At 39.3% G+C, this 14,341-nt stretch overlaps 1 protein-coding gene across 1 annotated transcript in view; it reads left to right on the forward strand.

Annotated features, from left to right (window-relative positions):
• Positions 1 to 3,268: 3,268 nt before the first annotated feature.
• The window catches only part of ASH1L (ASH1 like histone lysine methyltransferase), a 127,850-nt gene continuing 116,777 nt past the window's right edge, over positions 3,269 to 14,341 (forward strand). Inside the window, 2 exon segments of the mRNA XM_034792260.1 lie at positions 3,269 to 3,328; positions 10,486 to 11,008. Of these exon segments, the coding sequence (XP_034648151.1) occupies positions 10,586 to 11,008 (423 nt within the window). The 5' untranslated portion in view covers positions 3,269 to 3,328; positions 10,486 to 10,585.

Here is a 14,341-nt window from a genome sequence, read left to right on the forward strand (position 1 = left end):
GGTTTTTAATTGCAGTGTAGACATATCCTGGAAAGGTATCTCCAAACAGTTCGTTGAATAAGCACATTGATGGGGCTCCATAAAATTAAAAAAAAAAAAAAAAAATCCAAACATGTTGTTTATCTCCAGTTTCCTATATGGCACAAGATTACTTTCTGGCCTCACTAAAAGTTATGTTTTGTGTGGGTATTTATAGAATAGTTTATCCAAGATCTCTCATAAAAGTATAAAATTAATGGCTCTGTTATTTAAAGGTAACTTCTCTCTCTCCAGATACCAGAAAAGAGGGCCAGAATCCAAGCCCCTATATCCCCTTCCCCCAAAAAGTACATGAGCAACATTTGCAATGTCAGAATCTAAGAGATGCTGACAAGTTATGCCCATTTTATTTTTATTTAAAATAAATTGAGGATTGACTGAATGTTAAACCAGTTTGCAAACAAGACAATTAATAAATTAGTACTCAAAACCCATTATTCTGTCCATAAATCCAGCTGGTTATTGGCATCAATGAATCTCCAAGATGTTCACTTACATTATATCTCCAGTGTCCTCAGCAATATTCATTCTTTCTTCAGTTCTCAGCATGTCCACTGTTATGCTCTGCTCTTTGTTCTGGCTTAAATATTCAAAGATCTTAACCAAAATTGTGGGTGAAAGCTGTACCCTAAGGAAAGAAAGGGATAGCATTAGTCTCATGTCTGCGTAATTGACTCATTCAACCTTCATCATGTCCAGCAGCACTAGCAGTAATCTGAACTGTCTTTAATGTATCCAGAGCCTAGTACTTGTGCACAAAGGTTCTTTAACCCCACAACAGAAGATGAACCTTTTGGGATCACTTGAGTATAACTGTAGAAATGATCTGTCTGTCTAAAGAGTGAGCAAAATTTAAAAAAACCAAAGTGGTCAGATAAGATTGTTTCATCTTAGAGGGAAACTAGTGATCTTTGAAATATTAGTGCCCCAGGCCAGGTTACATTTTAGGTCTCTCTTGCTGTTCCTTTTAAGAAAGGGAGCTCAGTTTCCACAGAACTAGGATAAGATCATCCTTTCCAGGAGGATCTCCAGCTCTCATCAGCAATGGTTACAGCATGTCACTATGTTCAGCTGAGAGGCGTTTAGAGAGGTAGAATGGGAGATATTAATCATGGAGGCCGGTTTCTCAGGCATCACCAGCTCATCCACAGCATCTGCCAGGAGCTTTCAGGTACTCAACATGAGTTGCAGGAAAGTTTGTGTGTTCAATACCGCAAGTCCTGGCTGATTTTCTTTAGGGTCAGTGAGATCACTAGTGTTATCAATCATCTTTGCAGATATAGCTTCATATATTGTAGTTGAGGATTTGCTAATCAGATCCATTAATTGTAAGCTGGCACATGAAGAGCTGCAAAATAGATGCCTTATCTGCTAATTGTCTTTCTGTAGCAGTAATAGCCAAGTACAGAACAACCCATCATGAAAAGAATGCAATTTGGGTACTTTATAAGTTTTGATATAGGCTCTTAAACTGCTTACATTTTGTTTCTTAGCTGTTTGTGGTTTGCAGCTCACATACGTGTAGAGTATTGAAAACAGTGTGATGCATTTATTTTCCAAAGAACAAGTATTTGGAAGGCTTAGCTGAAGAAAATTAATTCTAGAAATTGTTCACCACTAGAGGGCCTCAGAAAAGTCATGCCTATGGTTACTGCATCTGCTTGTTCAAATGGCAAATGAACTAGCAAGTCATCAACTTAGAAATGACACATGCTCAGTGCAGAAAGACAATTACCATGAAGATTTTGTCTAGTAACTGTTGTGGTTTAAATATTTCTGCTGTATTTTTCTCATCAACTAACACTAGTTTCTGTTGGTGAGTTGAACATACTCTTAAGCTCTGAGTAGATTTCAGTGCTTTGAAAATGCAGTATGTTGCTTCCTGTCCAATCAGATTTCAGTGTTTGCTAGCTGTTCTAATGTATTATTTGGATTAGAGTAGTGCCTAGAGGCTACAGTTAGAATCTGGAGTTCTATTGTGCTAGGTGCTATACAGACAGTAAAAAGCTGTTTCCACCCCAAAGATCTTACTGTCTTAAAGAAAGATGCAAGATTAGGGGTACAAACATTTTTCACATAAAGTATCTTTAGTCTTGGCAGAATTGGATTTTTTTATCATTTTGACTGATATCGATGTTTTTAAGCATTTTTTCTATTTTGCTTGATTTGAAATTTTGCAGTTGCACAAAATTATGGGTTTTGAGCATTTTTTAATTTTGATCTATTTAAATGTTCAGTGTTGTGGAAATTATGGGATGGTCCTACAATAATTATTTAATAACAGTAGATGTTGAAATTCAAAAAACTTTATAACCATTAAAAACTACTTTCTATATTTTGACATGTGATATTGACAATTTGATATCCTTAAATCAAACTCTAAGAAATTCTCAAACAGTGCTTTTCTTACTTTGCCTATCTGTACATTTTGAGGATTACCTATGGAAATATTTTTTCATTGATTTGTGTGTGTACGGTGAAATTGACATAGAAAAATCTAATCTTTCCAAGCCTTAGTATCTTCCACATGAGCATCTGAGTATCTTTCACATAAAATCAGTAGGAATGGTCAGGTCCTTAGTAGACTAATTCATAGATTCCAAGGCCAGGTGGTCTGACTTCCTGTATAACACAAGCCATGCAACTTCCCCAAAATAATTTCTAGAGCATATCCTTTAGAAAAATATCCAGTCTTGATTTTAAAATTGCCAGTGCTGGCGACTCTACCACAACAGTTGGTAAATTGTTCCAGTGGTTAATAACCCTCACTATTAAAAGTGTATGTCCTATTTCCAGTTTGAATAGTGTAGCTTCAGCTTCCACCCATTGGAGTGTTTTATACCTTTCTCTGCTAGATTGAAGAGCCCATTATCAAATATTTGTTCTCTGTGTAGATAATTACAGACAGTAATTAAGTCCACATTAACCTTCTCTTTCTTAAGCTAAATACATTGAGCTCCTTGAGTCTGTCACTGTAAGGCATGTTTTCTAATCCTTTAGTCGTTTTCTTGACTTTTCTCTGAACTCTCTCCAATTTATCAACATCTTTCCTTAATTGTGGACACCAGAACTGGACACAGTATTCCAGCAGTGGTTGTACCAGTGCCTAATACATAGGTAAAATAACCTTTCTACTCCTACTTGAGATTCCTCTGTTTATGTATCCAAGGATCACATTAGTCTTTTTGGCCACAGTGTCGTGCTGGGAGCTCATGTTCAGCTGATTATCCACCACGATCCCCAAATCTTTTCCTGAGTCACTGCTTCCCAGGATAGAGTCCCCCGTTATGTAAGTATGGCCTACATTCTTTTTTTCCTCGATGTGTGCATTTATATTTAGCCGTATTAAAACGTGTATTATTTGCTTGTGCCTAGTTTACTAAACAATCCAGATGACTCTTTTTTAGTGACGTGTCCTCTTCATTATTTACCACTCCCCCAATTTTTGTGTCACCTGCAGTCTTTGTCAGTGATGATTGTATGTTTTCTTCCATGTCACTGATAAGCGCTAAATAGTGTAGGGCCAAGAATCAATCTCCACAGGACTGCACTAAAATAACACCCACTCAATTTCCCATTTACAGTTGCATGTTGAGACCTATCCATTAGCCAGAACTTAATCCATTTAATGTGTGACATTTGATTTTGTATCACTCTGGTTTCTTTATCTTTGGCCGTGGCTACACTCAAAACTTCAGAGAGCTGCCGCAGGAGCGCTCCCGCAGCAGTACTTTGAAGTGCGAGTGTGGTGGTGTGCCAGTGCTGCAGGTACTCCATCTCCACGAGGGGATTAGCTTACAGCGCTGGGAGCGCGGCTCCCAGCACTGGGGCACTGTTTACACTGGCGCTTTACAGCACTGTAACTTGCTGCGCTCAGGGGGGTGTTTTTTCATACCCCTGAGCGAAGAAGTTGCAGCGCTGTAAAGCGCCAGTGTAGCCAAGCCCTGAGTCCTTGACTCTGCTAGCCATAGATTTCTCCTTGTGTCCTTTTGCTTTCCCTACAAATTTTCTATACTTCCTAGCTTCCAGTTTATATTAATTGCTATCAAATTCCTCTGTTTTCCATTTGTTATATATATTTTTATATTTTATAGATGCTTTCACTTACTCTCTAAGCCAGATTGTTTTTGAACCCATGAAGTCTTGTTGCTCAATCCTGGGATCCTGGCTTTTGGGGCATGTAGTAAAATGTTCTTAAACAGTTCCCAATTATCATTCACAGTTTTCGCTTTAAATTCTTTCTCCCGGCTGATTTGGTTTATAATTGTTTTCAGCTTTGTGAAGTTTGGCTCTTTTAAAGCACCAAGTATACATATTACTGTTTTGCACTTTATTCTGTTTACACGTAACAAATGTATTAAAGTCATGATTACTTGCTCCTAAGCCACCACTGATTTTCAGTTCTGTGATCAGTTCCTCTTTACTTGTCAAGATGAGGTCTAATACAGAATTCCCTTATATTGGGTGTAGCACTTTTTGAATTGGGAAATCTACAACTTTTAGACATTCCAAGGACATTTTAGTACAGGCAGAATGAGACCTTCTGCATATGTCACTCAGATCAGACTCCCTCCTAATAAATCTTTTATTCCTACACATTATTGATAGGTGATGCAGTCATCATGTTCTCTAGTATGATTTTTGGTGGTCCCTCGCAGACACCAACTAGTATCCCATCTTGGTTTTTATCTGTTAGAACATTGATCTATAAGCATTCAGGATTATTTGCTTCCGAGTTGTTTGGTGACTTGGAAACAGGCAGTGCCATTTTTGACAGAGTGCCAGTTCGCCTTTCCTTTTGCCCACTCGATCCTTCCTAAACAGGTTATATCTAGTGATTTTAACATTCCAGTCATGTGGATCTTCTTATCTGTCAGTGATACTAACTAGGTAAAATTTAACCTGGTAAAACTAGAAAAACTTTAGAGATCACTACAGATGTTTTCTATCTGTCTTAAGCTTTTCGGTAGAGGCCATCTGCATAATATCTTACCATTGAGCAGGTAAGTTAGATATACATTGTTGCCCATTTTGAACAGTAACTAAGAATGTGTGCTCCAAAGGACCTTTTCTGGCTCTGCAAAGCACTGCTTGGTGTGGTTCTCTCCCCGTTCCCAGGCCCACTTTCTCTCTTGATTTGGTTATGGTGGGAAAACCTTTAGAGAGTAGGTGGGTCTTCCAGTATGTTTGAAAAGCAGTCAGACTTTGGCTTCTTCTCTGGTACCTCATCCCACTTGATCAAAAACATGCTACCTCCGATTCTCACACGTTTTGAACTAGATTTTGTTAGCTGTATAGTTCTCAGAGTGCAGCTGTTTCGCTGAGTCATGGGTGAAAGTGTCAATTTCAGAGGTAACTGAGTCCTGATTCAAAAATATTTTGAGTGTTAGCCCTAGGGCTTGAATTATCATTGTAAGTGCAATGGGAACCAATGAAAGAGTACAGCGCAATGGAGTGATGTACTCTTAGTGGCTTATCTCCGTGAGAAGGTGGTCTGCTATGTTCTGCCAGCTGGAATCTGCTAGAGCAAATTGGATGGATTTTGCCTGTAGCAGAGCAAAAAATGGAGCATGGAAAATTCAGTTCCCATTGCTGCAGCTATTGTATCAAAGTATCTCTCTTTAAAGTAGTGGGAATGTGGAGATGAAAATATAGATGACTGGAGCTATATCTTTCTTTGAGAATAAGTAACAGTTTCATATCAAGCTGAAGATGAAAGAAGGCATTTCTTGCTACTGTCACTAATTGATCATCTAAGGTTAAATCTGCAGAGCCCCAATATTTTATACTATTTTGAATGGAGGGCAGATGACAAAAGTGAGAGATCAGTGCTTGGCCAGTTCCTTGACACTTCCCTCTTCCCATCAACATTGTTTTAGTCTTTTTTTTTTTTAGTTTTCTTTGTACAGTTACTAATCAGCCAGTTGAACATGTCCAACAGGCATTGGGATGTCTTTTAAGATGAAGTTGTTGCTTTTGTTGTAAAGCAGTGGTTCTGAAACTGGGGTTCGCGAAATGTTACAGCAGGTTCTTGGGGGGGAAAAAATTCCCTAATGGCGGACAGAGCTATCCCTATGGACCCCGAGCAGCACGGTACCAGCAGCCTACCAAGAGCTAAGCAGATCAAAGCAAGCATATCTATCACATTGAGATTTAAACTTCAAGACTCCTTATAAGAAATGGAAAGGGAGGTGGATATTTTTTTGCTGTTTTTAAAATTAAATAGGCAGCTAGTATTGATTTTAAAATTATTAAGAAGAACAAGTTTAAGCTTTGTTGTAACGTGAGTCGTTTGCCTGGACTGCTCAAGACCTGAATGCTTGTGTAGGAGGAACTCTGAGTTGGCTTCTTAAATACCTACATGCTGTTTCACATCTGATACTCCTTGATGAAACATAGGAGACTTGTCTTATAACAGGCTTATTCAAAGTGATACAAGCTACAAAAGTGAGATCTTGGAAGAATGTTGCCATTTTCATAATGTAATAAAAATACTTTAATGATAAATAATTCATAATAAATAGTGTGTAATAAGCATGTCATAAAAACAAATTTTATATTTCCAAGGTCACTGCTTTTATAATTTATACTCAGGTAAAGGAGAAAATCCCTGGAAATATTCATTTTTAGGAGGGAGTTCGTGAGACTTGACATTTTAGTGAAAGGGGTTCACAGGTTGTTAAAGTTTGGGAACCACTGTTGTAAAGGATAGTTAAAGATGGGTGTCCTCAACATATTGTTGGCAGTGTAGCTTGTGTTATCTCACAATCTCTCCAACTGGTCTCATGTAAATGTCAAGGGTGAGTAGATTCCTGCCAGACTCTGCAAGTGAGAAATCTTAGGGAAGGGGATCAGTTGCCCTTAATGCTATTTGGGTCATATTTCAAACCATTGTAGTGTTGTGTTATCTATTGCATTTCTGTCATGTAAGAAGGTCAGCAGCGCCTTGTGATCAACTGTTGAAACCGGCTCTGGAGCTGTAGTTAGAAACAACCATTTTCTATTATTTTGTATTGTATAGTAGAATAGACCCGCATAGAAAATTTGAAAATGGGAGTTGTGTGTTCCATTTCCTTATATTGGTAAGGAGATGATCTGCCAGGTTTGGAGAAATTGAAGCTTGTCAAGTTTTGTGCATATGGAATTAGAAGAGTCCAACATGTGGTAATGAAACTAGAACCAAAGAAAAAGAACAGCATGATCCGAATGCATGTCTGAAATCCCTAATCCTTACATTAATGCGTTTTTAGTGTTGCTCTTTATCTCAAGGAAATAAAATTATTGGATAAGTCAATACACAATTTGAGGTTTTTAAACCAGGATCCTGCCATCCTTCAGAAATTTCCTGTGTGTTAAGTTCTGCACGTCCTTGAATAGTAACCAAAAGAAATACACACAATCTTCCTTCTCCCTGTAAAAATGTGTTGCCTTTCCATTTGCTTTTCATTGCTTCTCTTCTAGCATACTCTAAAATAAAATTTAAATATAACCTCTCTTAGAATTCCCTGTCCTATTCAAAAAGGATGTGAAAGAGGAGCAAGAGATATGTCTCATCCCTGGACAGACAAAATCAAATTAAACTTCTGAATATTAGTCCAAGCCTGTGATGGTTGATATTGGCCGTAGAATTTTAATGGGCAAGGTGTACATATTGATTATAACTGTCAAGCTTCAGACATACCGTATATACTCGATCATAAGCTGGTTCATTTATAAGCCGATCCTCCCCCCCCCCCCCCCCCCCCGGCCAAGTAAAAATGGAAAATTTTTATAACCTGTTCATAAGCCGACCCTATAATTCAGGGGTCAGCAAACTTTGGCTCCTGGGCCATCAGGATAAGCTGCTGGTGGGCCAAGATGGTTTGTTTACCTCGCGCGTCCACAGGCACGGAGGTAAACCTAGGTAAACAGTGTCCCAGCGTGCCAGCAGCTTACCCTGACAGGCCAGGACAGCAACTGGTGGGGAAATTTTTGGGGGGGAGAAGCTGGAAGTCAGGAGAGCAACCCCTGTGACCACCCCTAGCCCGGGACCCCCATATTCTCCCCATCCCATCCCTTCCCACCTTATCTAGGGAGGGCCAGGGGAGGATGTCTCTGACCTGGTTGCGGCCTGCTCCGGTGGGCCAGACCGGATGGCATGGCTGCGGCCCCGGAGCTGCAGCTGCTTCGGAGGCTGGGGGGAGAGCAGGGTGGCCAGAACTGGAGAGACTGGCCCCGCCTCTTCCCTTCCGTCTCTGCTGGCTGTGCTGCCTTTCTTTGCTCCGTCTGTTGGGGGGAGGGCTGTATCCCACCTCTCCTTCTCTATATCCGTTCATAAGCCGACCCCTGTCTCTGGTGCTTCCCTTTTTTACTAAAAAAAAAATGCGGCTTATGAAAGAGTATATACGGTAATTTGTCAACAAACACATATAATATTTTTGTAAGGTATTATGAGTGCAATTTAAATTCACACCAAATGTTCTATTTGATTTTGAGAAAGAAAGCACATATTGAGACATAGTACTGGATTCCTGTGAGTGCCCATATCTCTTGCAGCAGTAGAACAGGCTCTTGCAGTAAATATTCTACACAAAGCTGTAAGCCATGTGACTCACCATCCAAGAAGATTTAGAAGAATACTTAATCTGAGTTTTCTTTGGGAAACTCTAGAACAGTGAGGATTTCTTACTGGCAAGTTTTGTAGGGGGTTTTTTTATTATTTTTATTTTTTTTCCCCTTAAGGGAGGATTTTACTATTCACTATGGTTATTCTGTAATTAAATATTTCATGGGGGGAGTGAATGATAATAAGTAGTGTGCTCTAAGAAATATTTTTGAGTTGGACATGACCTTTCATAACTTTTCAGTGATAGAGCACTTGTAGTGACCATTCCAAATACAGATGAGAAACTTTCTAGAACCTTCCTCGTAATTGTAGTCTTTTGAGAGAGAACTGAGTTAGATTGGTTCCACTCCATATGCATCCGAAGAAGTGGGCAGTAGCCCACGAAAGCTTATGCTCTAATAAATTTGTTAGTCTCGAAGGTGCCACAAGTACTCCTGTTCTTTTTGAGGTAGATTGATATGTTGGAGATGGAACAGAGGGATAGGATGAGGGAAAACCAAAACTAAAACACATACTGACTGGGTAAGAGGGCAACGTGTGTGTGTGTGTGTGTGTGTGTGTGTGTGTGTAAATCCTGAAATCTAGTAGAAAACACTATCTCAAGTACTGTTTTAACCTCAGGGTCATTTCTATTTGATGTGCTTGGCCTCCAACTTAGTCAGTATGTGTAATTTATTAAATGCAAAGTAGCTAAGAAAAAAGTTTGATTGTTTGGGGCAGTGGAAGTTGCAACTTGTAGAAACTTGAAAGAAGGCAAATCTGAACAAATTTCATGGTTGGAGAATGTTGCCATGACAACAGCCTTTAAAAGTGTTCTGCCCTTTAAAGGTATGTATGTATAAATATGAAGAAATACTAATGGGAAATAGTCCTTTCTAGAACAGAAAATATTTATCAGCTCTAAAAGAGAAATTGTTATGTTTCTTGTGTTATAGTGTGAAAGTGGAACCATAAAATGTTACCTAATTTCTTGCAGATGATTAAGCAGTAAATAATGGTATTCTTCTACCATTTTATAGTGGGTGGTAGTTCTGAGCTGCCATTTAGCAGATTTCCTTTCTGTCATAATTGCCATTTCCTATTCTCCAACACAATCAGGAGATAGTGTCTACTTTAGAGTTCGTGTGTCTGAGCCTCTGGAATGAGCAATGGCTACGTTGTCTTTTAATGAATCTGTGCTGAGTAGAGATGCCTCATTAGCAGTTGTATTAGAAGTGGAGTCAGCAAGAAGGGAGAAAACCATTTTGAATGGCAAATCTCACCAATAAGTGTTGTTATAACTGTTTTTATCTCCTACAAACACCAGGAAATAGACTATCCCATTATTTTTCCCAGTTTTGAGACTTGGATTTTTGAATAACAACTGAGATCAAAAGTTGCATATAACTCCAAAAAAACCTGGGGTGAGATTTGTGGATGGAAAACCGGGTAGGTTTATGCTTCCAGTTTTACAGTGGGGATGTAGGGGAGGAGTGGGTAAGTGCCACTGATAGGAAAATAATTTTGACATTGGCTGTATTTGTTCAGGAGTTTTCAATTGAAAAGGCCCTATAGGACCTACAGTTGCAGGCTTTTAAACTAGTAATCAGATAAATTTTACTAGCCAATACCTAAAAACGATGGCTTGACAGAAGAGAGCTGGTAGGTTCCTGCTGTAGATCAGCGGAGATTTGGGGGGTTTGTGATACCCTCTGAATAGATCTGGTGCTCATTGTTTGGAACTTTTGTTGAGAAATAAGCTTTTTATGTTTGCTTTCTGGTCAATAATTATAAGAATGTTTCATTAATTTCTTCTTTAAAATAGAAAATCATTTATTCTATTTTTTGTGTTTCTCTTACAGTGTAAAAGATGTGGTTGCAAGTTGTAGAAGAGATTTTTCTGTGGAACATACCTCTGTAAACCTTCCCTAAAATCCCCAGAAGGCATATACTGCACCTGTGATGGACCCTCAGAATACTGCTATGTTAGGGTTGGGTTCTGATTCCGAAGGTTTTTCTGGGAAAAGCCCCTCTGCAGTCAACACTGACATAGTGATAGGCAAGAGAGAAGTAGATCTAGAGAGTAGCACCAAGGAGGAAGAAGATATTAAGAAGAAGAACTGGGAGGGGAGCACCATTGAGACTGGGAAGAATGAGGGTCTGACTGATGCACAGCAACAGTTTTCAGTGAAAGAAACAAATTTTTCAGAGGGAAATTTAAAATTGAAAATTGGTCTTCAAGCTAAGAGAACTAAAAAGCCCCCTAAGAACCTGGAGAATTATGTGTGCCGGCCTGCCATAAAAACCACTATCAAGCAACCAAGAAAGGCATCAAAGAGTGGGAAGATGACAGATGAGAAGAATGAACTTTGTCCTTCAAAACAAGTGAGTAGTGTTTATATACTATTAAATGCTTCCCAACTCCTAGATTATCCTGTGAGGGGTTGTATGTGCTATTGGCCAAGTTACACCCTTGTAAAAAATACATATCTGAGGAATAGTCTTCATTTTAAAGTCTGGTTATGGTCAGAGAAGTGACATCTTCCCATTTCATATTTAATATCCACTAATAATTTCCAGGTCAAGTCAACTCAAAATTACTAATCTAAACAAAGTTTTTCTGTCTCCAACGCAAGATCATGCGGTATGTTGACTGCTTTGTATATCATTACAAGCAATGAAGAGTCTGGTCTCAGAATTTAATGGCTATTCTGTTGATGATGATTGACTCAGCAGAGAATTCATTTTGCTCTTCATTAGCTAGTTTGACTTTGTTGTAGTATTTACAGTAGTAAAAACTAGTTTTTGCTGGTATCCTAAGTGGATGTGACCAGAGTAAATAGCAGTACCATTTTTAGTGGTACTCTTGCCTCCATTTACAGTGACAACTGTGTATTTATACCATGCTCATCACTATAGTAACTGGCTTTGTATCCCCTACTAAACAGTTATTTTAATGCTTAGATCCTAGCCATTGATATTGCTGCTACTCATTAGTCAGTGTTTGGAAGGGAAAAAGAACATTGGATCTGATGGAATGAAGACTTACAATGTACTGCTTATAATTCAGTAGCACCCAAAATGTGCTAGGTGTTTTACAAATATGAGAAGACAGCCCCTGCTTCAAGGAACTCTTGTTCTGATAAGATGGGATAAATATGATGAGTGGACAAGGATTGCAAACATAAGTGTGCATGATTACTTACTTATTTTGTAACAAGATGTGTACATAAAAAAGTTTCCCAATATGCATAAAAATTTCCCCAACCAACTAAAATGCTATTCTGGAGCAAAGTGCCCCTTTTCACTGCCTCTCTTCACTACTTATCTAAGGCCATGATTCAGCAGAACATTTGTGTGATTCCCACATTCTGTTGCAGTTTAAAGCTAAACATGTGCTGAAGTACTGTGCTGAGTTGAGGGCCAAGTCTGCGCGCCCCCCCCCCCCCAACCAACCCTCCTTAAATACCCATCTCCCTTTATTACCAACCTCCCTGACTATTTACCCGTCTCTTTATACTCCCTCAGCATCCTAACACCATCTACCCTCGCTCCACGTGGCAACCCTAGACAATTCATCCTGAAAATATGCCCCACCTCTTCCTGCCAGTCAGCTCCCTTTCTCAATACAAGTCCCCCTATTTTCCACATTGCTGCTGCCGTGGGAAGCTCCCACGACTGGAGGGTGTTCCATTTCCCTATCCTGTGCCCTCCCCAGCTAAGTCGCATGTATAAACACATAGCCAGCAACATCTGTCAGGCAGAACCCATGCACTGGAGGTGGCAGAATTGAACTCTTTGGTCATGTGGTGTTAAGGACCCGATTTTCTGCTGGCTGACGCACATACCCTTCCCCATTGAGGAGATTGTCACACTTAAGCACATTCTCAACTTTAAGCATTTGTCCTTGCCCTTAAAGAATGGATACAGTGTAATAACAGTGATGGCTAAAGTCTCCTTCCTTCTCCTCCGCACTAAATCATGCAAAGTGTTTCATGTATAAAGCAAAGGCAACATATGTTTTTCTCCACTGTGTTTTGCTGGCCAATGTTCATTTGGTTAATCGGTGTGAACCTATTGCATGTCAGAAATTACTTTGTCTCAAGCTTATTAAAAACACCACTGCAAATAGCATAAAACTTGTTTATTTTTTGTCAGACCCCTTTAGGGTGACCAGATGTCCTGATTTTATAGGGACAGTCCTGATTTTTGGGTCTTTTTTTCTTAGGCTCCTATTACCCCCCCGACACACACACACACCCCCTGTCCCAATTTTTCACATTTGCTGTCTGGTCATCCTAGACCCCTTGGATATTCACTGCATGGGAGGAAGCAGGAACAAATTCACACCGATATGTACTTCTGTGAATAATTCCAATATTGCTTATAACAGGACAGATAAAAATGGATGATTTTTTAAAAAATAAACTCAGATATTTTAACTTAAATAAAATACATTTTTCTTATTTAAAATAAACTTTTTTAAAAATTAAATTTGAAATGATGGCGACTTGTTTTAAGACCTAAATTTACTATACTGTACTATTAACATAAATTTTAAAAAAACATTGAAGCTTGAAAAAAATATTCAAGCAATACATGTTTGCTGCTGAAGTTTTAAAGAAAGTCAAACCACTGAACTGGTGGAAGTCACTGACTATCACCTGGAACCAGAGTTTGTTGAAGAGCTAACCAGCTTTTGACAGCAGTGGCCTTTTATGCAAAATGAAGTCCCAATTTTAGTGTAAAGACTATAATTCATTGCAAATCTACATGGTTTAATGATTACCAATCAATAAGAATCAGCCTTTCATTAGGAAGATAACTAAAAAGTACAAATGCAAAACAAGACTGAAAATTGATGATTTAAAATAAGGTTTCCTGCTTGCTGATTTAAATCAGGATTAAAATATGAGGTTTTAAATTACTTTAATTTAAAGTCAGTCTACGCTGGTATATAATTCCCACATTCCTGAACTCTAGTTGCAGATCCAAGACCATGCTGCCGTGCCACTAAAGTTATCACTAAATCCACTGAAAATACATGCCAAGGAAGATGTAAATGAAGAGTATCTATATATGAGTTGTTTGAATAAATTACTTATAGTGCACAGTTATGTTAAGTGCTACATAGAAAACACAAAACAGGTGCATGCCCCAAAGATCTAAAAGTCTAAGTGATTGATTTGACAGACACGTAGGGATAACATATACCTAGAAGGATAGGGATGAGGAATAATTTGGGTAACAAAGGTAATTCCCAGTTTATCAGTTAAGACAGACTATCTTGATAGTTCCAGATTTTTTTTTCATATATATGCAAGCTTCAAGCTTTCATTTTAAAGAAATTTTATATTTATAGACTTTCTGGTTGCAAAAACAGCTACCCAATTGCTAGGGTTACCATATTTCAGCAAGCAAAAAAGAGGACGGGAGGAGTCCTGCCCTAGCCCTGCCCCCGTCCTGCCCTAGCCCCACCCCTATCCCTCCTACTTCCCCCCCTCAGGACCTCCAACCCTCCCCCCGCTCCTTGTCCCCTGACTGCCCCCTCCTGGGACCCCTGCCCCTAACTGCCCCCCAGGACTCCACCCCCTACCTGTCCCCTGACTGCCCCAACCCTTATCCACACCCCCACCCCCACACAGACCCCTGGGACTCCCACGCCCATCCAACCATTCTCCATCCCCTGACAGCCCCCCCCCCAACTCCCGACCCATC

Source organism: Trachemys scripta, chromosome 16 (genome assembly GCF_013100865.1).
Source record: "Trachemys scripta elegans isolate TJP31775 chromosome 16, CAS_Tse_1.0, whole genome shotgun sequence".
Lineage (NCBI taxonomy): Eukaryota > Metazoa > Chordata > Testudines > Emydidae > Trachemys > Trachemys scripta.